General features: G+C 40.7%; 1 protein-coding gene across 1 annotated transcript in view; it reads right to left on the reverse strand.

The window, feature by feature from the left end:
• Greb1l (GREB1 like retinoic acid receptor coactivator) overlaps positions 1 to 24,891 on the reverse strand; it is a 238,693-nt gene that overhangs the window by 93,164 nt on the left and 120,638 nt on the right. Inside the window, exons 3-6 of the mRNA XM_032885701.1 lie at positions 16,216 to 16,375; positions 15,823 to 16,020; positions 6,371 to 6,547; positions 1,578 to 1,754 (exon numbers count right to left, since the gene is read on the reverse strand). Coding sequence (XP_032741592.1) covers positions 1,578 to 1,754; positions 6,371 to 6,547; positions 15,823 to 16,020; positions 16,216 to 16,372 — 709 coding nt within the window. The 5' untranslated portion in view covers positions 16,373 to 16,375. The remainder of the gene's footprint in view (positions 1 to 1,577; positions 1,755 to 6,370; positions 6,548 to 15,822; positions 16,021 to 16,215; positions 16,376 to 24,891) is intronic.

The following is a 24,891-nucleotide window of genomic DNA, read 5'->3' on the forward strand; positions in this document are numbered from 1 at the left end:
AATGTACTGTATACTGACTCAGCGAATGCTGTGACACTCAGTCTTCAAGTTCCAACTAAATTATACAAGTACTAGTCTCACAAAGTAGCATGTGAAATAGGAATGTGTGGTTGTAACAGGGTTACAAGGGTTCTAGGGAAAGTTTCCTTGGGAACGAGGCACACACAAGGACTGAAAGCAGTTTTCTGAAGCAGCCCATGCTGCATTTCTGAAAACAGTGACTGTATTTTGGCATAAAGTTTAACTTCATCTTATGCATATTATGGGTATAGACACATATTGATATTATGTGGTATTATATAAATAAGTATACAATTTGTTCCAAAATAAAATCTGCTATAAATATGAGGCCACTTTATAAAGTGGCCAAGTGAGGTGACTCAGAGGGTAAAAGTGCTTATCACCAAGCCTGACACAGGAGCTCAACCCCTGGTACCCAGACAGTGGAGGAAGACAACAGATTCCCACAGGTTGTCCTCTGGCTTCCACATGTGCTGTGGTAGCGTGAGGATGCGTGCACGCACAGACACACAGACACACAGACATACACAGACACACAGACACACACACACACATCAATCAATCATTAATCAAGTAATATGAAAATGCTATTATTCACTAGGAACATGAACTCCTTGTGCACAAAGAAGTCAATCATATTTATGCAAATAAAACAAAAGCTAAAAGAAAAAGTGAGAGAGACAATGCTTGTCTTGATTTTACTCTTTAACTACAATTTATGGTATTCAAGAAGACTTTCTAGAGGACAATTCTTTGGACTTGGCCAGGATAAAGAGCTATGAGTGATATTCTTAAGATTCAGTGCTTGCAAGATTTAAGCTCTGATGACAAAGGCTTGGGACATGCAACACCATTTCCTGTGGTGCCACCTCAAATGCAGCCAAGAGTAATTATGGTGCAGGACTCAGAGACAAATGTGCTATTGTCATTCGGATTTATTCAGCTACCCCATAGTCAGTAGGCAAGAACAATAAAGACAATTATTCTATGGAGAAAAATTCTCAGCATCAAAGAAACTACATTAGGATAGTAGCTAAAACTGTGGCGATGCCTGGGAAGCACATGGCGATGGGACTTTGTAGAGATTAGCTACCTAAATTGTTGCTAATTCCAAAGAAACAAAACTGTCAACTCAAATCATGCACTTCCCAAGGAGTCTAGAAGACTGAATTGCTATTTGGGTATGTTTTGGTAAAATAAAAATAGAAAAACATAGACTGGCAAGAACTACTAACAAACTGAAATAAAGCACAGAGAACATTTTGCACTCTGGTTCTCTCTAAGTGAAAGACAGCCAGGAGGTCCTTTCCCAGCCCCAGAGCTGCAAACCTTCTCTGGAGACAGATCTGGAGTCCTGCACTTTCCTGCCTCTCGGGTGCTTCACTTAATTATAACGAGGGGCAAGTCAAACAACCTCCCAGAGGGCTTTGCATTTTTTGAGCAGGGTTCTGAACTTGAGCTATTTATGTATTCCACACCTGTACTCTGAACCCTGTAAGGGTCACTTATTACCATCACAGAATCTCCCTCCCCTCCCCCTCTTGGTATTTGATTACCTTTCCAGCAGATGAGAGGTCCCTTTGATAGCACGCCCTGGGAGGTTCTGACTAGGTAGTACTTTAAGTGCTTCTGCTTCTTTGGCTGGGTGGTGAGCTTCAAGTTAATGTGGTTGGAAAATTCCGTGAAATATCGAAATCCTCTTTCTCCACAACCGATACAATTTCCAGAAAACCCTGAAATGGGAAAAGATAATGTTACTAGTGGCCTTGTAAGTTGATACATTACTTCTAGATGTGAAAAGTATAAAAATATTCATAGTCTATTGAACCAACAATATCCTAACTTTTAGGAAATACTTCAGAAGGGAAAGAAAAGCAGAGGAAGGTTTTTAGTGGAGTCTCCCGACCTCCAACTTTCCCCTTTGATTCTAAATTCTTCAGATAAAATTACCAATGCTTGTAAGCTGGTACTCTATATTAAAATATCCAGGAAATTTAAGGTTGCTCCATGAAGTTCACAGTCAAGTTATAATAATTTGCAGAGTCATTTTTATAACAATAAAGACTGGGAATACATTCAACACCACTCTAACAGGACAATGGCTAAGAAAACAGATTGGGAACTATCAGGTTACAGAATTTAGATAGTTTATAAAGACAGTAAAATTGGGTGGGGGCTGAGGAGTGGAGCTCAGTGACAAAACACCTGTCTAGCTGAGTAAAGCCTGGAGATAGAGCTCCAGCATTGGGAGAGAAAGGAAAAGGGGAGAGGGAGGGGGACAGGGAGGAAGGAGTGGGGTGGGGGAGGGGAAGGAAAAAGAAAATGAAGATAAAGAATTTTTGTCCTAAAGCCCTCATGTTTGCGTGCTGTATGCTCCTTTCTTAAGATCCTGCTGCGGAGAGAAAAATTGGATGAATGGCAAAGAATGTATGCTGCAATAGATGCATCTTTACGAAGCTGTCATTTCGGATATGAATAAACAATAATAAAACCTCGAATTTCAAATATCACGGTTTTATTTTTCATTATTTAAAAACTATTTAATCCTTAAATACTTGCAGTTTGTTATTCTAACAAAGCTGTTGTTTTAACAAGTCGGTGGGTCCCACTCTTGGTTCTCTGCTCACCACAGCAGCTTGTCCCACAGACCTATAGACTAGGAGTGTATGATAAGTGTCTGACCTAATAAGAGACACTTAGAATCTCTCTTTTAGAATTTTATGTAGACAGAACTAGACCCTAGATTTGTAAAGGTTTGTAAAATAGGAATCCAGTTGTGGTTCATCTCAAGCGCACATGAATTCTGGTTTTGGAGAGAATATGCTGAGAGCTGTGACCAGGCAGCTGAGAGCAGCCAGGAGGGGCAGCATGGACAGAGCTGTGCCATGCTGAGCTACTCCAGACACTCCTGTTCCTTGGAGAGCTAGACATAGGTTCTGTGAACTTCCCATTTTTCTTCATTCACCCTCTCTTTACTCACCTGAGCTTCTTAGTCTTTTATATTGAATGTATGAACAATCCTTTGGACTAATTAAACAAAGTAAGACTCTCAATGGCCTGGTTGGAGCAGAGGTGAAAGAGGGAATGGCGGGGAGGATGAGAAGCCATGCACTGCTTTAGGAAAAGTCAGCCATTAGCCCCTTTAACACACAAAAGAAGGGAAGACCAGGAAGACAGTGAGTCCTTTCTCAGATCTGATGAGAACAGAACATACATTGTCATGCAGATGAAAGGGACAAAGGGGGAAGATGAGGAGTCTTACATCCTGTATGAAGACCATGCACCTGCCTACAATAACTGAAAACATGACCATGGGCAAACTGACATCGTTTTCAAACCCTGAAACCAACCTGGTATACATTAACAAGGATAAAGAGAGAAAGGAAAGGCCACGAGGATGAAAGGAACATTTTATAATATCACCACTGGAGGATACCAATAATTCAAAGCATTTATAAATGGGCCACCCAAGTTATTTCTATAACAATTATTTACTGAACACCTGGTAAATCCTAGAGGAGAATGGTGAATAAGAGATAATTACAACCTCTTTTTAATTAATAACTTAACAGTTTATTGCCGTCATTGTATCAAGTAATAAACATTAAAATAAACTTATAAATGACTTAGAATGTATTCAGAGAAGGATTATATTAGAGAATATTTGCTCATTTCTCAATTTATTTAATCTATAGGCCAATAACAATAAATAAAAATCATTGACTGTCTAGTTCACCAAGTACCTATAGTCACCCACCTATCTGCCCATCTGCCCATCTATCCACCCATCTTTCCATCCATTCATCCATCTTTCTATCATCCATCCGTCCATCCATCTATCCATCCATCCATCTCTCCACCTATCCTTCTATTCATATAACCAACAGACGCATAATCTGACAGTGCTTTCTACATGAGTATTCCCTACTTATAAAGAACCCTTGATGGATTATGAGACATTTTTCAGGGCTTTTCATCAGAGCTTTACCTCATATGCTCTGATAGAGGAGATTATAATGCTTTTAAAATGCTAAATGTTTCCCAGATTGCTCTATATCACCAATGGGTCTTAAGTAAATGAATGAAAAGACTGTCCCTTATAGTTTCTGAGTCTCCAGGTCATAGCTTAGCTTAGTTTTTAATTACATAGTAAGAAATGAACAAATGAATGATTGGATCTTCTCTGCTAATTTACTATAACATGGAAGTTTTACCATTAGATTTCTGTATTAAGCTATATGCTTAATTTCACTTAAAGAATAGTGAATGCATTTTTTTTATTGATCAGGGATAAAATCTAGGTCTCTATTAGCCCAGGGAGAACTTTTGATCCTTCTGCTTTTCTGTCTGGCGCTGGAGTTATAGACATGTGCAATTGTGCCCAGTATATATTTTTGACACCTTTGAAATGTGAAAATGACCAATATATGTTAGCCAACAGATGGTTCTGGACTATAATTTAAGAATTCTAACCCTTGGGGCAGAAGCAGGTGGAACTCTTGTCTACATAATGAGCTCCAAGTCACAGGGCCACACAGTCAGATCTTGTCAAGAAAGAAAAAAAAAATGGGGGGGTTGTTGATGAAGGGAAGGGAACCTCTATAGCATGTTATAGGACAGTTTCTGATTCAAGAAGCCTTGAAAAAGGCTTTCTGATCTTGTATAATTTGGGTGGCTGCATCAAACCAAATCAAAAATCATCTCACAATCAATACAGTAGTTAAGTTCTTTTTCCTCTTCTGATATCTGTACTTTTAAGATATGATTCCATCTTAATGAAAGGCATTCTGAGAAGTAAAACTTCTACATAAACACAGCAACAAGCAAATAGCAAAACTCATATAACTACTTGTCTTTTTTTTTTTTTTTTTTTTTTTTTTGGAGCTGGGGACCGAACCCAGGGCCTTGCCCTTGCTAGGCAAGCGCTCTACCCCTGGGCTAAATCCCCAACCCCTACTTGTCTTTGTATTACAAAATAAATAAAACCAAGCTAGGTTGGTGGCACATGCCTTCAGTCCCAGCACTGTGGAGAGGGCAGGTGGATCTTGAATTTGAGGCCAGCCTGGTTTATCTAGCTTTCCAGGCCATCCAGGGCTACATGGTAAGATCTTGTCTGTCTTAGGGTTTCTATGGCTGCAATGAAATACTGTAACCCAAAGCAAGTTGGAGAGGAAAGAGTTTATTTGGCTTGTTTCCACATGATAGTCTATCGTAGCAGGAGCTCAAGCAGGGTGGGAACCTGGAGACAGGAGCTAATGCAGAAGTCATGGAAGGATGCTGCTTCCTGGCTTGCTTGTCATGGCTTGTTAGCCTGTTTTCTTATAGAACTTAGGGCAACCAGCTCAGGGATGGCGCCACCCACAATGGGCTTGCCCTCCTTCCCCCATCAATCACTACTTAAGAAAATACCCTACCCTTCCCAGTTATTTCAGGTGAATTGATATTAAATGTAAAATGAGAAACATCTGTTAGCTTTCTTGTTGCTGTGATAGACTGAGGACAGAAACAGCCTAAGAGAGGAAGGGTTTATTCTTGCTTAAGACTCAAGGGACACAGCTCATCATGACAAGGAAGGGAGAAATAGGTTGGAGCAGCTCCCAGCTGGAGCAGCAGCAGTGTGAAGCTGCCTGTTATATTATAGTAGCCCTCCAACTATGTCCTACTTCCTAAAGGTTCCCCAACCCTTAAGAACAGCACTACCCAGAGGGAACCAAGAGCTCAAACAGAAGAGCCTATGGATGGTATCTATATCTATATCTATATCTATATCTATATCTATATCTATATCTATATCTATATCTATATATATCTCACTATGATTATTGTGCCCCTCACTAATGCCCCTCCTGATGGTAACATTTTACATTCAAACTAATCATACTTATAAAGTATTAGGTAGTATTGAAAATTTATGATACCTTACAAAGTAAATAATTCACAAACAAATAATTGGGAATTGACATTAGGTTTATATCAGTGACTATGGAGTGTCAACTTCACTTTATTTAATAAGATACAAAAAGTTTTTACATGGTTAAGGATGAAGCAGAGCACATTTAATGAAATGTGCTAAGCAAATACTCTTAGACCTAAAAATATTAATTTTGATAAATCACATGCTCCTTTTTAATGTTCTCAAAAAAGTTATGCGTGCCTAGTTTTGACAATAAAAAAGTAAAATATATTTAAATTCATGAGAGAAAAATATTTCCTGTTTGAAACTAAACCATTTATACTCCAATAATTCAGTGACATACATGTACACATAAAAAATTCTCAGATAAGTTTTAATAAACATATATTTCAACTCTTTCCTTTAGAAGGAGTTTCATAGGCATTAAACACTCACCTAAAAGTGCATTTTTCCCATGGTCATCTGGTAGAAATCGCTTGTCCACAGCACAAACTAGGATGTGTTCAGGAAGATTAGGAGACTTGGCCCCCACCAGCAGAAATCCAGCTGGGATGTCAATTTGTTCCATACACAGGGATACTAAACGCAAATCCTTTCCAGCCTGACAAAACCCTAAACAGTAAGAAGAAAACAGCAGAATACTTTAGGGAAGGTTGAATACTTAGGGAAGGTTTTGCATGCATGAAGGATGTAAGTTATTCAGTTTATGAACATTTTTTTGAGCTAATAGACACATGGAAAACTGTGAAAAATATCTGCTTCCTGTACTGTCCTTGGGTAGCAGAGTTAAAGGGTTTGAGAGTTGGGAATTAACAATACTGCTGCTGATGGCAGATACATATGTCTAAGGAGTACTACCACCAGGTAGGCACAGTCCTCTCATCAGCTTTAGGAATAGATTATCTCCTTGCTAGAGATAGAGAAACTGAGTCCAGGAACGTCTTTAAGGCTATATAATGAGTCCAGTAAAGTGTAGGGATATAGGACATGGAAGTTGTTAAATAAGAAAAGTGAAGAACACACTGTTCAGTCTGGCAAAAGACAAGCTAAGAACTAAGTATGGTGGTACGTGGCTATGGTCCACTTAGGGGTAGCCATCAAATTACAAGTTACTAGGAGCTGGAAAGAAGGTTTGGTGATTAAATTGCCTGTTGCTTTTGCAGAGGACCTGAGTTCATTTCTCAGCACCCACATGAACAAGATCACAGCCATCTATGAGTCAAGCTCCAGGGGATAGATATAGACTATATACAATTTAAATAAACCTTAAGTTTTAAAAATTACAGAATTCTAAACTTGGAAGTACCTGAAAGCTTGAAAGGAGTCTCAAGATTTCTCATCAAAGAGATTACTCATTGGCAGTAAACCTAGAAAACAATTCCCCTAAGGAGTGGCATCCTCACTCTAAGTATGGTTTGCTTCAAAGAGTGGGATATAAACTACCTTGCTAAGCAGCATGGGTTAACCATTGATGAGAAGTTTATGACTGGATATTAATTGAAGTGCATCTCTGAGAGGTACCTTTGTCACTGAGACCTTAGCAATGAACCTGCACTGGAAGGAGACAGCAATCACAGCCTTACCAATTTACAAAACTACTGCAAGGTTTTGAGGGCATTACAGTTATAAAACCTTAAGGCTGGCACTGGAGCGATGGCTCAGAGGTCAAGAGTACTTACTGCTCTTGTAGAGGAGCACAATTTGGATCCCAGCATCCATGCTGGGTGGCTCACAACCGTCTTTAATGCTTCAGGGGATCCAATGTCCTTCCTTTTCTGGCTTTATGTGCACATATCAACACACATACACACATTTAAAAATATAATGAATCTTCTTAAAAAAGAACTAACCTTAAGGTTACCCAGTACAGTGTGGCTTAAGAGGTGGCTTTCATAGGTGCAGGGATTAAAAACAACATCTTAAGACACTCTGGAGTTACATATGAAGTTTATTTTGAAATTACTACTACTACTACTACTACTACTACTACTACTACTACTACTACTACTACTACTACTAATATTACTACTACATGTGTGTGATATGGGCCTTACATGTGCCATAGCATGCGTTGGAAGCTAGAGAACAACTTTGTGCAGTTTCTTCCATCCTAACCACCTTCATATGGATTCTGGGAATCAAGCGCTGGCCATCAAGGCTTCCATAGCAAGCACTTTTACCCTATGAGCTATCCCACCGTCCTACTAATTCTCTGTGAGTGAAATTTAAATTTTTATCATCTCCTAAAAACCAACTGTTTATCATAATTCCCTACTGTAAAACAGAAGACGGCCTTTCATCCAACACCTACCGTGAGTGAAACTGGTCACATGAGTGCATAGCTCGCTGAGACAATGCCAGTTATCATTGTGTAGTCTTCACTTTTTATACAATTTCCCTTCTTTTCAGCTATATTGATATATGTTTAATTCATACGGGTAATAGGCTGCTGGTTAAAGTTGGGAAGCTCAGATAAACAGGAAAAAGTAATTTTACTAATGCACCCAAATATAATCGTTGGGTATGCAGAGTCATTGAATTTATCTCCCTGCCTCATTCAGAATCTGTACTTAATAAGGAGTCACTGGCAGCTGGCAGCATGTGCGGGAAGCACTAGCTGGATTTAGTGAGTTTTCAGACCACAAAAACCAACAACAACAAACCGACATGAAGTTGGGAGTGGACTCATTGGGGAAATTTGAGAGAATGGATAAATTGTATCTCATTGCATACATGTATGAAATTCTCAAGAATAAATAAAGCTATAATTTTTAAATTATGTTAGAAATGGGAATGTACTTTAGTATAGAGTGCAACTAACATGTTCAAGGCCTTAGATCAGTTCCTAGTAACACACAGACATACCACATACATGCAACACACACATATACACATACACAAAATCAGTAAGATTATATAAAATACATTAATATATGTTTAGACACCAAAAAATTCATGTTTGTTTTGTTTTGAGACAGAATCTCTCACTGCGTAGTTCTAGCTGGCTTACAACTCGCTATGTAAATCAGGCTGGCCTTGAACTCATAGAAATCCACCAGTCTCTTCCTCTCAAGCACCAGGAATTAATGTTATAAAGATAAATAAAATTAGTTATTACAATCCAACCTAAATTTTATCACATAGAATAAAAATATAAAATTGTGGAAATAAATCTTTATATCCCTTTAGCCCCAAATATATAAATCCCCATCTGAGTTGTTAGGTGTAGACTTGGGGATGTACAATTCAGTGAGCCCCCTTGCCTAGTTTGCTTGGGATCTACAGCCACACCTGGGGTTGGGGGAGGGAAAGTAGTTTTGAGTGTTTTTTAAATGCTGAAAACATTTAAATCCATTTGTCTCTCCTAAACCAAGGAAAAATCTATTTTTGAATTTTCAACAAACATACTCTTTTTTTATATGTCGAATTTAAAGTTAATTAGACTACAACTATTGAATCATAAACTGTAGACAGATGTTGTATAGCACAAATATAAAAGAATATGTTAATATTTGGTCAATTTAGAATAGGCACTTTCTAGTTAAAATTTTTAGGGGGCCAGAAAGGTGGCTCAGTGGTAAAGAACACTGTTTTTCCTGAGATTCTGAGTTCAATTCCCATATCCCACATAGTGGCTCACAACCACCTTTTTGATTTGATCCCCAATTATGGCATGCAGGACTATATGTATATGACAGAGTACTCATATACATAAAACATTTTTATCATATGCCATGCAATGACAGAATTATTTCAAAACGCTCAATGAGTTTAAAGTGTCTACATTACTAAAAGAGATTTGTGACTCAGAAGATTGAGGACACTATCTATTCTAACCTCTTCAATACATAAATGAGAGAAGGGTGCAGGAAGGTTGTGCTTAGGCCAAATAACCAGAAACCAACCAAGAGGATCCCACAACCCAGATCTCTAATTCCTTCCTGCCAAGATGCTCCTTCAACTTGTACACCTCTTGCTGGCCGTAAAGGTGCATGCCTGAAGTCCATTAAAATGTTGGCTACTAAGACAGCAAGACCTTGAATCCAACACTAGCCTGGAATGGCTCCCATAGATTCATGTGTTCAAATGCTTGCTCCATAGGGAGTGGCACTATTAGGAGGGGTGGCCTTGTTTGAGGAAGTGTGTCACTGTGCTCTAGCTTCATCCAGGGTGGAACACACATCTTCTGCAGCCTGAGGATCGAGATGTAGAATTCTTCCAGCATCATGCCTGCCTAATGCTGCCATGCTTCCCTCCATGATGATAATGAACTCAAACTGTAAGCCAGGCCTAAGTAAATGTTTTCCTTCATGAGTTGTCTGGGTCATGGTATTTTTTCACAGCAATAAAATGTTAACACACACACACACACACACACACACACTCACATACACATACCACATACACACGCACAACACACACACACACACACACACATACACACATCAGAGAGGGAGAGACAGAGAGGCAGACACACACACATGTAAATAAAAAGTAAATAGATCTCAAAATGACAACGGAATAAATAAGTGTTCTGACTTGTGCCTAATGCTTTCCCTGACTCCAGTGTAGCACAGGACACTGCACTATAACCTCTTCCTTGCTTGTTACTGTCAGTTCTGTCACCTGTTCTCACTGTGCCCCGTTTAGGGTGAATTCTGTAGAGCATTTAATGTACCATCTTGTCAACCATCTCATATTCACTGATGAATTCTTAAAATTCAAGGTTTTAGCTCTGACCACTCATATACCTATCATGCCAGCTACTCAGAAGGCTGAGGATTTTGAGGCCAAGAGTTTGTCAGCCTGCAAAGTTTTTACAAACCACAAGAATGATCTATGTTTAGAATATAACATTTCTTTTTTTTTTCCCCTCTCCCTCTCTTCCTCCTCTCTACCCCAACCCCTACCCCATTTTATACCAAAGGACCATGTCAGGCATTTTCTTCAGTTTTGATGCCCGTCTTATATTTTGAAATAGGGTCCCTCAGAACACCCTGAGTTTACCAATTGGATAGACTGTCAGCGACTCCCAGAGGTCCCATTCTGTACCCATTCTACTCTGCTAGGATTACAGAGATGTGCACCTAACTAAAGCTGCCTTTTTCAAATGTGGGTGCTCAGGGTTTGAACTTGGGTCTTCATGCATACAGCTGGCACTCTACTGATTGGACCACTGCCCCAGTCCAAAGAGTGATACCTCTGATGAGATTTCTCAAGTAAGACACTGTGGCAAAGAGGGTCAGGGGCTCTCTGGCTAAACAGAGGTGAGAAGGCATTAGGTGGAGAGTGATCAAAGAAGGTGGGGGTTTTTTGTTAATAAATGAAAGAACTATTATTTCAAAGTGATTTCTGAAAATGAAAATTACATAATCCACTTAAATGAAGAAGCACGAATAGCTTTAGATTAGGGCTTCCTGTTTATGGTGGGAGGACAGAGATAAAAGTAATGATCAGTAAACAATGACTGGTCCTGCAAGAAGCATGCATGATTTCATGGCTTTTTTATACTTGATTGAAGAGAAAATGTAAGGGGCCGTGTTTGTGAAAAGGTTGCAGGAACCAACCACTAGAAAGCTTCCAATGTCTGAAAATGGGACTCTCTAAATTACAATACATTCAGCAGTATCGTGTATAACACAAAACAGAAAGTAAGTGTCCATAAGGATGGAATTAAATGGTTGAATGAATGAATCGCGATGAGGTAAAACTTCAAATAAACACAGCTCCTCTGCCCACAGGGTGCGCATTTCTTCCACACCATGGGGTGTGGTGTGAGAAGACACTGCTTCAGGTAACTAAGTTCAGCACCCAGCAGTAATGGGAGGTGCTGACACTGGGCGTTCTTGGAATAATGTGATGGACATGGCATTACACGTCTATGGTCTTCACCTAGACCTGGAGCCTCGGGGTCATCGGAAGAGATAGATTCTTCCAATAAGGTTGTTTCTGATAACATCTTTGACTGATACTCCTAAAATTGCCAGAGCTATCAAAACCAGGAAAGAACTTTTAAAAAATGTCACATCCAAGAGGAACCTAAGGAGATAACAATTAAATCTGGTATAATATTCTTGATAGGATTACGGCTCACAAAAGGACATTAGGCAAAAGCAAGGAACCAAAGCAAACCATAGCCTTAATTGTTAAACTTAATAAAAATATATAAGCATGTAGCAAATGTGCTTCCTGTACTCTGCTGTTCATAGGTGAAATTATATATGTATACAAATGGAACTACTGGCTTGCATTTTCTATAAATGTCAAGCTGCTCCTAAAAATAGTCTTGTAAAGTACTTTCCTGTCTTCTAGTTACTTGCCAAGAGAAGCCTCAGGCAATTTAATTAAAAAGAAAGAATGGGGTGAGGAGAGAAGGGAGAGTGAGGTCTGAGTAGTTCAGGAAGAAATCAGTTCATTCATGGCCAAAGACAGTCAGAGTCAACGGAAAGTTACTCAGTTCAGTTTGTAAGTCTCTTCAATATTTCAAAGTTCATCTACCAAGGGCCTGGTGTTTTTCTGTAAACATTTCTTAACTGTTTCTCCTAAGCTCATTGTCAGGCATTAGCACAGCTACAGAATTCATGAAATGTAACTGGATTTCCAGACCCACAAGACCCCAGTATCCGGTGTGGCAGGGAGAGGACGCTGAATGGCTCGTATGACCACAGTTCAGAAGACACAGAGGACCACCTCAGAGCACCCCACGGGTGTCTCGGCTGTTACTGTCCACAGGGAGGAAAGACAGTTACTTATATGGGTGGACGACTTGCTTCACAAACTTGCTCTTGGAATCACTTCACTTCTGAGAGCAAAAGAGCCTACAGTCTTTTGTGACAAATGATTTTAATTAAAACACGGTGGTGGTGACAGCAGAGGGCTTTCTTTATAAACTTCATCTGCATTTTCTTAAGAAAATAGCCAAGGTTTCCACTTCATAGAAAGAGATTTGCGCCTTCCAATTATCTCCAACTTTAAGGCTCCAGAGTAAATAAATGGGGGTGGGGAGCGTTTACTAACACAGCAGTAAATCCAAACTAAAGCAATCAAGGCATCATTCAGAGGCGGAAAATCTGGCTGCTCTTCACCTGCGCAGACAATCAACCGCTTCCCAGCAGGGTAGGAACCCACTCCATTCCAATAATTTACATAAGAAATTAGCAACGAAAATTTACCTATGAATGGCAAGCCTCAGCAGCCCATCAGATGTCAAGTATCTGCTTATCTAAATTGCCTCTAAAAATAGCTTTACGGTGCCTTAAGCCTTAGGTAAATAGGGGTTCCGAGGAGCTGGAAGGTGGTCTTTTCACACCGGTCACATCCCTTTCAGTGCTGGTTTTGTGAGCACTGCTTTGGGATTGTTTTCCTTTTGAGCAAGACAATTCTTAGAACTTTCTTGGAGCAAGCAAAATCGACAATACTGTGTGAAATATAAAATACCAAGTTATAAGTGGGTTTTTATTTTAAACGCCATCTTACAATGAGGGGGGAAGTTAAGTAGGGTCATGAACAAGGCTCAGGAAGTGGAAGCAGTGGATGCAGGAATTAAGAGTACAGAATTGTTTTTAGAATGTGTTGGCTTTGACTCTTCTATTCTGGTGGGGGACATTTTTTTTTATTCTCAGCAAAATTGCCTGCCTTTACCTTTAAATTCACCATTGCTCTTTCGGTGAGGTAGAAAGATCACCCCAAATTCTATAGCCTCAGCTTCAGTTAAACATTAGCCTGAGTTAGAGTTAGACCTTGACATAGATATACAGACTGTATCCCAACCTGGTATAGTTTTGTTGATTTGTTTTCTTTGGGATTGGATCTCACCATGTAGCCCCGGCTGCCTGGAATTCACTAAGTATATCAGGCTAGCCTTTAACTCACAGAAATCCACCCCCTCTGCCTCTCTAGTGCAGGGATTAAAGGCATGTTATTTTTGGGTCATCAAGTTTATTTCTTGGTACCTTTTCAAAATATTTGGTTATAAATAACACCACTGGGAAATTGAGAACCTAACCCAAGTACTGAAAGTCAGGGAAAAACTTTCCTCTTCTCCAGGCTTTGGGAAAAAAAATTGCTTAATAGCCCAAGTACTGAAAGATTGGGAAAACCCTTCCCCACGTTTTAGAAGGCAGTTTGCTTGATTCACAATCATCTCCTAAGTTTTTACTCTGATTCTATTTAATTATCACATGTAATTCAGTTCTCAATGAGATGCCGTCATTTAAAGCACAGTTAAACGTAACTTGTTACTTCATGAGCTGACTACTCAGTTAAAGGAAAAGGTGTGCTGATAATACAAATCAAGGAAACAGCGACACAATGCTGTCAGTGTCCACATCTCCATGGCTTTTTTTTTTTTTTTTTTGGTTCTTTTTTTCGGAGCTGGGGACCGAACCCAGGGCCTTGCGCTTCCTAGGCAAGCGCTCTACCACTGAGCTAAATCCCCAACCCCATCTCCATGGCTTTAAAGGCCTGTGGCACATCAGTAATGAGTAAGTAGGGTACATCATACTAAGTCTGGGCAAAGAGCAGACTGGGTAAGTGGAGGCAGATCCATAAGAAATGATGCACTGTGGGCAGGCCTAACTCGAAGAACACTGATGGATATACCTTCTAGGGATACTTGTGAGCTATAGGAGGATTGATTATTCAGGTCTCTTTCCCCTCTAGCAAGAGGATCTGGACCCTTCTATGGGTTTTTCAGCTTCTCAGGGAAGTAGGAATTCAAAATAAAACAAACTCTCAAATAAGGACAACTATTTTTCTGGTTTTCCCTGGGTAAGGCTGTAATTTACATCAAATTATTTGTTTTCCAAGCTTTGGCAGGATATTGTCTTGAGATCTGGAACCTTCTTGTTATCTTCCCCCATGTTTCCTCAAGCTTTTCATGCTCTGACACCAGGCAGGTTAATGTCAGCCTGAATGTAAAAGTCACCCCCCCCAACCACACACACACACACACACACACACACACACACACACACACTAATTAGGTGGGCAATCAGAACCCCACAGCTATGTGGAGGGAAGAAGGTAGAATTTAAGTTGGAATATTGCCAAAACCACAAAACAATAAAAACATTAGAAACCAGGGTTCCCTCATTTAAAATGTTGTTAAAAGTGTGGCAGGAAATAAAGCTGACTTGGACAAATCGAATGAGATCACTAGCCAGTGTGGTGGTGCACAGCTTAATCCCAGCACTGGGAGGAAGAGTCAGTTATAGAAATCTCTGTGAGTTGGAGGCCAGCCTGCCCTATACAGTGAGTTCCAGGCCAGCTCACAGTGCAAATGAGACATAGACTCAAAAAACAGAGAAACGGATAGACAGACAGAGAATCAAACTACATGATATTTATAGAAGATTTATATTTTACCTCTGCACTCAGTGAGTGTAGCTGTCAGGGCAGTGAGATAGCTCAGTAGGCAAAGGTGCCTGCCAGCGAGAATGACTGTTTGAGTTTGAGCATGCCCAATGTGGAAGGAGAGAACCTATTTCTGAAAGCCATCCTCTTGTCCATGACTGTGCCATGGGTCAAGAGCATCCCCAAACAAACATATAACACACACACAATACATAAACAAATTTGATAAAAATCATCTGGAGACGGACTAAAAGGAGAAGAAAGATGAAACCTTGCTTGAATAGAAGCTCAGGAGAAAGTAAATTCTTGTGCCTGAACTTGCGTTAGCACAGATCCTCTCCGGGAAATGGTTTAACTGTGAACCCCAATGTCTTCATCTACAAGAGCCTGTGGGACTTGTGTTTCCTATAGACAATGTTATAAGCCCTTAAGAGATCATGAGGGAGAGGACATAGCTACTCATTCCTTCTGTGCCTGGTGTCCAGATGATATTACAATACAAAACCAAAGAGAGCCCAAAAGTGCAAACCTACCATCTGTTGTGCAAGACCCTTCCGGGGCAGGTTTTTGTGAGTAGGGAATTGGTGGGCTGTTTGAGTCAGACATTTCTTCTTCGTCTTCATCATCTTCCATTTCATTCATTGCTACATTGTGAGAAAAATCCAGGCTGCCATTTTGAGTGTAGCGGTGTACTAGGTCTTTATCTAGATCCTCCACCTTCGGTTTGACATCTGTTTAAGCCAGGAAACCAATGCAAATTTAATTTTAAAGAAGATGCTTATGGAAAACTGATTACAAGAAAAATCTGAAAGAGGTCTTTGAAGAGGGGGAGCCTAGCATTTTTAACATTTGTTTGAGTCCCCAGGATTTAGAATCCCCACTTCTTTTGAGAGGAGTCTAGAAATGCCTGCAACTGAGAAACTTACCTGCAGACGAGAAAGGGTGTTGGTCCGGGTCCAGATAGAGCTGGGAAAAGATTGGCCGTGGCACTGCAGTACTACATCTGAGCGAGGCTTCTATGGAGTTGTGTAGAGCTTCCTCAAATCTAGCAGATTTCAGTTGCCCAGCATATGAGTTCCCCATGGTCTGTACCAGCACATCCCAATGAAAAAAGAGGAAGGGAAATTTTGTATTAGATGTTTATGTCTTAAAACTCCATGTATAGGGCTGGAGAGATGGCTATTAAGAGTACTTGTTGCTCTTGCAGAAGACCTGGGTTGGGTTCATAGCACCCACGTGGTGGGCACAATCATCTGTAACTCAGATCTAAGGGATCTGGACATCTTCTGACAAACACAGGGACTTCTTACCCATAATCAGTAGAGCAACTCAAAAGGTGGCATATTAGCCTTAGTCCAGAGCAAAGTGCCTGGAAGTCTCATCCCTTCTTAGCCTACTGACAGCCTGACAAGTCAGTTGTCATTACATGTCCCAGAAACGACATTCTCCAGGAGGTATTTTCAATTGAATTAAAGGTTACATAATCTTTAATTACTTTTATTTGAGTGTTTTGCCTCCATGAACGAATGTGTGCACCTGTGCATGCTTAGTGCAGGCAGAGGTATGAAGAAGCCTCTGGAATTGGGGTTATGGATGGCAGTGAGCTCCCCTGTGTATGATATAAATGATTTTACCTACTGAACCATCTCGCCAGCTCCCTGAGCACACACTCTTAACTCTGTCCCCTGATCACATAAGAAGTAAATGCCAGATTCATATACACAGGGCAAACCAATAATGCTCTGAATAAAGACATTAAGTTAGCATAAAAATGGGAAGTGGAGCTTTACTGTCATGTACTTAGTGTAAAAGGAGCGGCAATAAAAATATAAAGGGCAGAGAGCTGGCCCAGGGCTTTCTTTAGCACAGACTATAATGTTTTCTACCCTTGAAAGCCTCACACTATTCAAGGAATCCCAAAAAAAAGCCCTATCTGTGTAACAGATTCTAAACACCATGCATAATACTTAAGGTCACTGGGATCACTGGCATTTATCACCACATGGGAACCCAATGCCTGAGATGGGGAACCCCTGCTAGAATGTATGTAGGGAATAAACGACTAGAAAATGGAGAAAGACCTTCAAAGTTAGTCAAGCAAACAAGAGAGCAGACATGACATTGATCTCCATATTGCAGGCCTTCCAGGGACCATCGGCCACTTTTGTGATGGAACTAGAAAGGATGGTAGACAACAGTGTGGTCCTTTCTGCACCACTAATTAACTGCTCAAAGTGTAGATGGAACCCGCTACAAACCACTATGCTACTGTGGGCAGTTTCTGCTCTTGGCTTTTCCCTTTCCATAGGAAGGTGGAGTACTGGGGTGGAAGTAAGCAGGCAGTCCCTCTCTGATGGGCTTACAGAGAGGGTGAGAAAAGGGATGCTGGGGCAATAGGTTCCAGCTACTTGCCACAGACCCCCCAGTTTCTTCTCTCCTGCAAATGAAAAGCAAAACAGTGTACTAACTACCAGGAACTGACAGACTGTGTCCCCAGCAACAGCTCCCATTGGGCAAAGAGGAGAGGCATGAAACACAGAATGCACACTGATCAAAGCATATTTACAATACAAAAACCTATGGATAAGTTTGCTGCTCAAGAATAAAAGCAGAGTTCTTCTTAGAAAAACATACAAAAACAAAATGAAATATCTAATTAACTGACCCCTATTGCATGAAAAAGGAGAGGGTATGTGTATATGGTGTTATTGCTGTCTTTTAAAGTAATCCCGGTTGTTAGTGATTTCTTAAATGAGGATTTTCAGTTAATAACGGAATACCAGACGAATACTAGACGTATAAAACAATCACGTTGCAACTACTAATGGGTATTTGAATAGGCAGTGGTACAGAGAGACCACTGGGTAGAGGGCTGAGGGGAGCTTTGTAATGGGAAAAATCAGCTATCCTCTTGAACCCTGACGTGAGGTAGTGAGAAACTGTGGGCCTCGCCAAGGAGGCCATGTAAATGAAGCACACATCCCACCCAGAAAGTGCCAAGACATGAAGCAAATCTAGTCAAGTCTCAGAGAGAACTGCTTGCTAGATGAGTCCCCTGAAACCACAAAGGAACAAACAGACCCAGAACTAGGTTTCTACAAATGATCAGTGCCATCCCACTTTTAAACTAAGATTCAAATTTAAACTGAAGGAAAATGTACATTATCTTCGTGTTTCAACATGTTTGAAACAGAAAGGGGGGAGAGTAGCTGTGTGCAGTGGTGCACACCTGTGTTGCACACCTCAGTACTCTGTGCTGAGGCAGGAGTACTCATTGCAAGTTCCAGGATATCCTGTGCTAAATGGTGACTATGGGGGAGAGGGGAGTGAGGACAGTATGTCCTTTTAGTGGGGTGAACCATATGGGGTTTTTATTGTTTCTCTTTTGAGATTATTTGAAGGTAGAATTTATTGATAGCACAGAAAAAGAGGCAGCTTTGTGCAACTTACTAGATTGTTGTTCCCTCTGCCTTCACGGCCATTATCATGCACTTTCCACACTCGACACTATCTGTCATTACCAGCTCCCACTACCGAGAACCTTGCAGTCAAGCACACAGGCTCTAAAGTTGATTCCTGCCTTATGGTTTCCTGGGTGGTCCTGCCTACTTCATCTCTCATTTGTGAAACAGGGACAAGGCTCCCAATCTAATTTTTATGAGACTAAATGAGATTTTGGATTTATAAAGTCTTATATAAAGTGTCTATACAGAATCATGTGCATAAAGAGTTAGTAGAAAATGTTGCCTTTTGTTTCGGTGTCTTAGCATTGGCTACATTAGAATGACTAAAAAAGACAAACACTCCTTGTGTTGGGAGCCACAGCTGTTGGTTCTAGGTCTCGGCTTCGGTCACACATAACTCTCAATATAAAAGTCCCAAAAGCTGCTATTGACCATTATGTATAATTCATTAAAACATTCTATGTCAGATAGGGAAATCCTGAATAACGTTTGACACCAAGTGCTACTCAACAGCTCTCCCAGGCCGATGGGAATGTTCCATGTATGTATTCACCTCCAACACATGGTGTCTGTAAGCCACGTGTGATGGCCAAGACCTGAAATGTGGCTTTGTGAGTGTGCATCTTACCTACTTATACTTAATTTAAGCAGTGCATGTGTCAAGCAGACATCTTACTGGCATAGGCAATGAGTGGGAGACCGCTACTGCTTAGGTTCAGAGGACTTGGTTGGTTATGAGCTTGAACATCTTTGCCAAGCGCTTCCAGCAATACAACTTGATTTTTCAGAAGGAAAGGAAGCATCGTTGCACTCCAGATTATATGCTTCTTCTCACTAACATATTCACTATGGGTTTAAGGTTATAGTTCAGTAGCAGACTGAAAGAGATGCTGTGTGGCTCTCAGACAAATACACCAAGTTTAGTCCTTTTAAGTTTATAGGGAGCTTTTAAATCCAAACTAAAAACAAATGCACACTCACAGTTCTCTCTGTTTTGGGCTGTCTTAGCGTTTTATTGTTTACTTATTTACTGATGCTAGTGATCGACCCCAGTCCTCGTGTGTGCTAAGAGTGTGCTCTGCTATTAAGCTAAATCTCAGCTCAGTTCATTCTTTTAAAGAGACATTCGTTGCCCTTAATTATTTGTATTAGCTGGGTTGAGTATTTGTTTAACTCCCTTATTTGATTGTGAGTTTGGGGGATGGGTTTTTGGGATCTTGTGAAACCAGAATTGAGGTGGGGGGAAGGGAGGGAGGGAAGGAGGGAGGGAGAGAGAGAAAGGGAGGGAGGGAGGGAGAGATTGAATTTTTGTGTCTTGTGTCTTATTTAATTGTATGTTAAGCAGATTTGACAAAATACTATCTCTTTCTAAGCAAATTCCGATATAGCACAAAGCTAAGCATGCATTCAAAACAAATGTCTTTAACTGCATTTTCAAATCCATCCTTTTCACTCAAGATTTGAAAAAGCAATCAGATTAAAAGACAATGCTTCACCAGAAGGGAATTCCAGTAGAGGGAGGGGGACATCAACCCCCCAAAAAACCTTCAACCCCAAATTTTTCCTGCCTACAAGATGCACAGGGACAAAGATGGAGCAGAGATTGAGAGAACGACCAACCAATGACTGCCCAACTTGAGACCCAGTCCTTTGGGAAAGAGCCAACTATTAATGATACTCTGTTATACCTGCAGACAGGAGCCTAGCATAACTGTCTCCCGAGAGGCTTCATCTAGCAGCAGATAGACCCACAGACAAACATCAGGGAGTCTTGTAGAGAGTGGGGGGATAGAATTGAACAGGGTGAAAGGATCAAGGTCACCTCCAGATGACCTACAAAGTCAACTAACTGGGGCTCCAGGGGGCTCACAGAGACTGAACCACTAACTAAAGAGCATGCAGGAGCTGGACCTAGGCTACTAGACATTTGTAGCAGATGTGAAGCTTGGTCTTCATGTTGGTTTCCTAACAGAGTGAGGACTATATCTGACTCTGTTGCCTGCATTGGGTCCCCTTCTCCAAGCTGGACTGCCTAGTTGGGCCTCAGTGGGAGAGGAAGTGCTTAGTCCTGTTGGGTCTTGAAGTCCCAGGGCACGGTGGTACCCAAGGTGGGCTTCCCCTTCCCTGAGGGTTCTGGTGAGGATGGGACTTGGGAGGAGGGGGGCTGCGATCAGGATGTAAAGTGAATAAATAAACTAAAGAAAAACAAAACGGAAAGTGCTCCAGTCTTTTGTATCTTTAGATTAGGGAATGTCTATTTTGACAGGCTCTGAAGCCAATTCTGATATTTTTTTTAAAACAGTCTTAGTAACTTAATTCTAAATTCTGCTGTTTTCAGTAGATCACACAATTGTCCTTAGCCATGGACAGAATCACTGTGACATACTCAGTGATTTCATAGCAATTAGGAAGACTGTCATAGGGAGACGAAGCAGGACTCTACTTCAATCTGTAACAAAGGGATACAGTATTCCTACTGGAAACCTTTACTTTCTTCCCTGAAATGCCAGGAATTCTTCTGTAAGCAAACCACATTTGTCAGAACTCTGGAGTCGGTATAATTCCTGCGTAAGATCAAAGCAGCAGAGCATAGGAGGCAGCAAGACCTCCATCATCATGTCACCAGAGCCCAATTTTTCACTAGGAAGAAAAGCCAATAATCCAGAACAGAAAACATTAAATCCCGAGAAATGCTTCCAAAGCATGGTTCCTCACATCCATGAGGACTGTCACAGACAGGGTTCAAATCTCTGTGGTTCTGGAGAACGCACTTCTGTGGGGGTTAAAAATCTGCATAAAGCTCTGGAGGCAGAAACTAATTTCCCACAAGCAAATGCAATTTAAAAGATACTACAAAAACAACTTTCTAAATGTCAATCAATACGTTTGGAAGTGTAGCAGCAAAGGCAAAGGCAATGATTTTTTTTTTTTTTTTTTTTTAATTTCTCTTACTTAACTGTCCCCATCTGGTTTTTAAAAGACTGTTTAGAAAGTGAGCTATGAGCACTAACCCACTGGACACATAAGTAAGGACATGTTAAAGACTTCAAGAGTCTGTTTGGTTTGAGGTGAGGGTAGGTGATTTTAATACAGAAACAGGGTCCCCTTAGCATGCACCTGGGTAAGAATAAACCGTGCAAAGAGGGAAAAGAAATCCAGGTTCAAAGTAAGAATAGTAAAATTCAGGTACATCTAAGGCCAGCAGATCAAATTGTGGTTCAGAATCAGAATTTGACATTTTTCTTAGACACTCTCATCAAACAGCTGCTTTTTACCATCCCGATGTGAGCTTGGGGCTTTTTATAAATGCATCCACATTGTACAACTGTGAAGCAGCACATTCTGTTTTGATTGAGAGAACACACTAAAAGAGGAGGACACAGTTTCACAGAGAAGAGCAAGTGATCCTCTGTCCCTGTGTGGAGCTCTTGCTTCCCCCATCCCTATTCCTGCCTCTCCACCTTGTCCTCCCCTCCCCCCTCTTGTTCTCCATGTCCCCCAACCTGTGTTCTCCCTCTGCCCCCACATTTCCCCTCATCAGTCTTTCTTTATCTAATTAACTCTACTGACCGAATTTGTCAGATTTGCTGCAATTTCAATGCTACTTAAACAGCTGTGTGTTTTCTCCAGGCAATTATCAGCCACCACACTCAGGTTTCTAAATTAGTTGTTGAAAGGCACTTTAACCTTGAGAAAATAGACACCTGTATATATGTTCCCTGAATAGGACTCATTACTGAAAAAAGGATTGAAAAAACACCATTTGCCTGTAGTTAATAAATCAGTAATCGCAACAACTAATTTGCAAATTATTAAGTGTTTAACAAGGGCTATCATATACATGGTTTTTCTTTATTATATTATTCTATATTAATATTTCTATGTTGGCACATATGCCTTCTTTCTATTTATGTATATGTGCACGATGTATAGAGTAGAATACTGTCATTATCTGTCTGCCAGGAGGCTAACATATTTTTCTTTTTAGTGTTATCAACTTTTTTCTTTTATTGGATATTTTCTTTATTTATATTTCAAATGTTATCTCCTTTCCCAGTTTCCCCTCCAGCAACCCCCATCCCATCCCCACCCCACCCCCGCTTCTATGAGTGTGCTCCCCCACTCTCCCACTCACTCCCTCCCACCTCCCCACCCTGGCATTCCCCTTCACTGGGTATCAGGAGGCTAAAGTCTTTAAAGGTATTCACAAATCATCCAGCAAGGAGACCTCTCCCAGCAGACAGATTCTCCACACACCCCTTGTACTGCCTTTCTCGGCCAGGGTTGGAGATAGAACCCAGGGTATCACATATGCCAGGCAAGTGCTCTGCCTCTGGGCTACACAACAGAACATTTTCATTATTGACTCTTACATTGATTTTTTTTCTTCCTGACACAGTATGTAAAAAACATTTTTTTTTTCAGGAAAAATGGAGGCTTTGACGTTAGCCATCAGCTCATAGTTCCCTTCTGTCAACTCTTAACAGTTATACTTTAAAGTCTGTAGGCCAGAGCTGTAGCTCAGTGGTTGAGTGCTGGCCTAGTATACTTGAGGCCCTGAGTTCAATCCCCAGAGCTACATGCACACATAGAAAATAATAATAACTAAAAAAATTTTAAAACCGTGAGCCAGGAAAATACTTCGTGTCATGTAAGCCCTTTATAAACACAATAAAAACAAGTCCAAAGATAACATTCTAGAGTTAGCAGGTTTTGATATTTAAAAAAGGTTTACTAGTTCTCTGTGTGTAAGAAAGGTCTGAAGCACGTAGAATAATTTTAGAATTAATGTGACCAGTTCACTGCCCAGCATTCCCCTAACTGCTTTCTGTTCCAAGACAAGGAAAAGGCAATGTTTTCAACAGTGCAAAATTCTCGGTTGAGACAGAAACATTAAAATAATAAACGTTCTGGAAAGCAAAGTCCACTTCAAATCCTAACTATTCTTTCAGACCTATGCTGAGTCTACGAGTCCTCACCAACATTTGGTGAGGATTATCCCTCCATTAGACAAAAGCTAGTGTTCCTTAAATAAATCAGGAGTTATTGCCAGGAGACTCATAAAACCTTTTCACAACACAGATTTTTCAAGGGACTCCTTTAAGGTTTTAGGAGGCTGCTCCTTTTACTAAGTAACAAAATACACCCCATGGTGTCTCGCTGACCCAGCTCAGCTGCCCTTTGACCTCTTCAATTGTTGAGGCCGATCACCAGGGCCCACAGACTTTGCCTACCATATCAAAAAGGCTAATGTTGCTTCCTCCTGGCACCTGGTGAAACAGAATGCAAGTTCTCGCGCTCTCCTACCTCCTCCCTCCCTCTGACCGCTTTCCAGATGTTGAGCCGATACTGGGTTTCAGTGTCTTCGTGGTCATCATGAGAGAACAAACAGGGATGGGGCTGAAGTGGCAATGACCCTCTTGTTCTCTCTGGCCTCAAAGGGATACAGCGGGTCATAAAGGAGGAGGAGATCTCTGGCCTCCCTGGAAACCACCAGGCTCTTTAAACACACTGCAGCTTCCAAAGGGGGAAAGAGAGTTTGGGGTTCGCTCCTTCTAAAGGCCAAGCCTCACTTACACAGTCACCCAAAAGTCTCGTTCTTAACATTTTTTCTTGCTATGGGAAGAGGGTGACCTCCATCACCCTTTCCCCTGAGTTAGAAGTGTTCTGAAAATAAAGCCAAAGCATCCTATAAAACCTCTGTAACACATGTCTCAGAATATTAGTATGGGAAATAAATTTCAAATATATGTGACTAGTAAATACAATTTGAGTTTTTCCTGCATAACTGAGAGTCTAGAAGTCTCTTATCAAACAACTTGAAAGAAAATTACAATCACCAAAGAGGAGCCACAAAGTGCATCCTGGACAGGGCTGAGGGTGAGCATGATCAGGACGCGCTGTATACAAGGATGAAATTTTCAAAGAATAATAAAAGGAAGAGAAAAAAAGCCCAATATGGAGGCAGAGTTAAGAGATTTATTTTTACTGATGTGCATGTGTGTACATGTCTGCGTGTGTGTAAGTCATGTGTGTAGACGCTACAGAGGATGTAAGACATTTTGGATCTCTTGGATCTGGAGTTTCAGATGGAGCACCTGATGTAGGTAATGGAAAAACTTCAGTCCTCTAGAAAAG

This window comes from Rattus rattus, chromosome 15, assembly GCF_011064425.1.
Source record: "Rattus rattus isolate New Zealand chromosome 15, Rrattus_CSIRO_v1, whole genome shotgun sequence".
Lineage (NCBI taxonomy): Eukaryota > Metazoa > Chordata > Mammalia > Rodentia > Muridae > Rattus > Rattus rattus.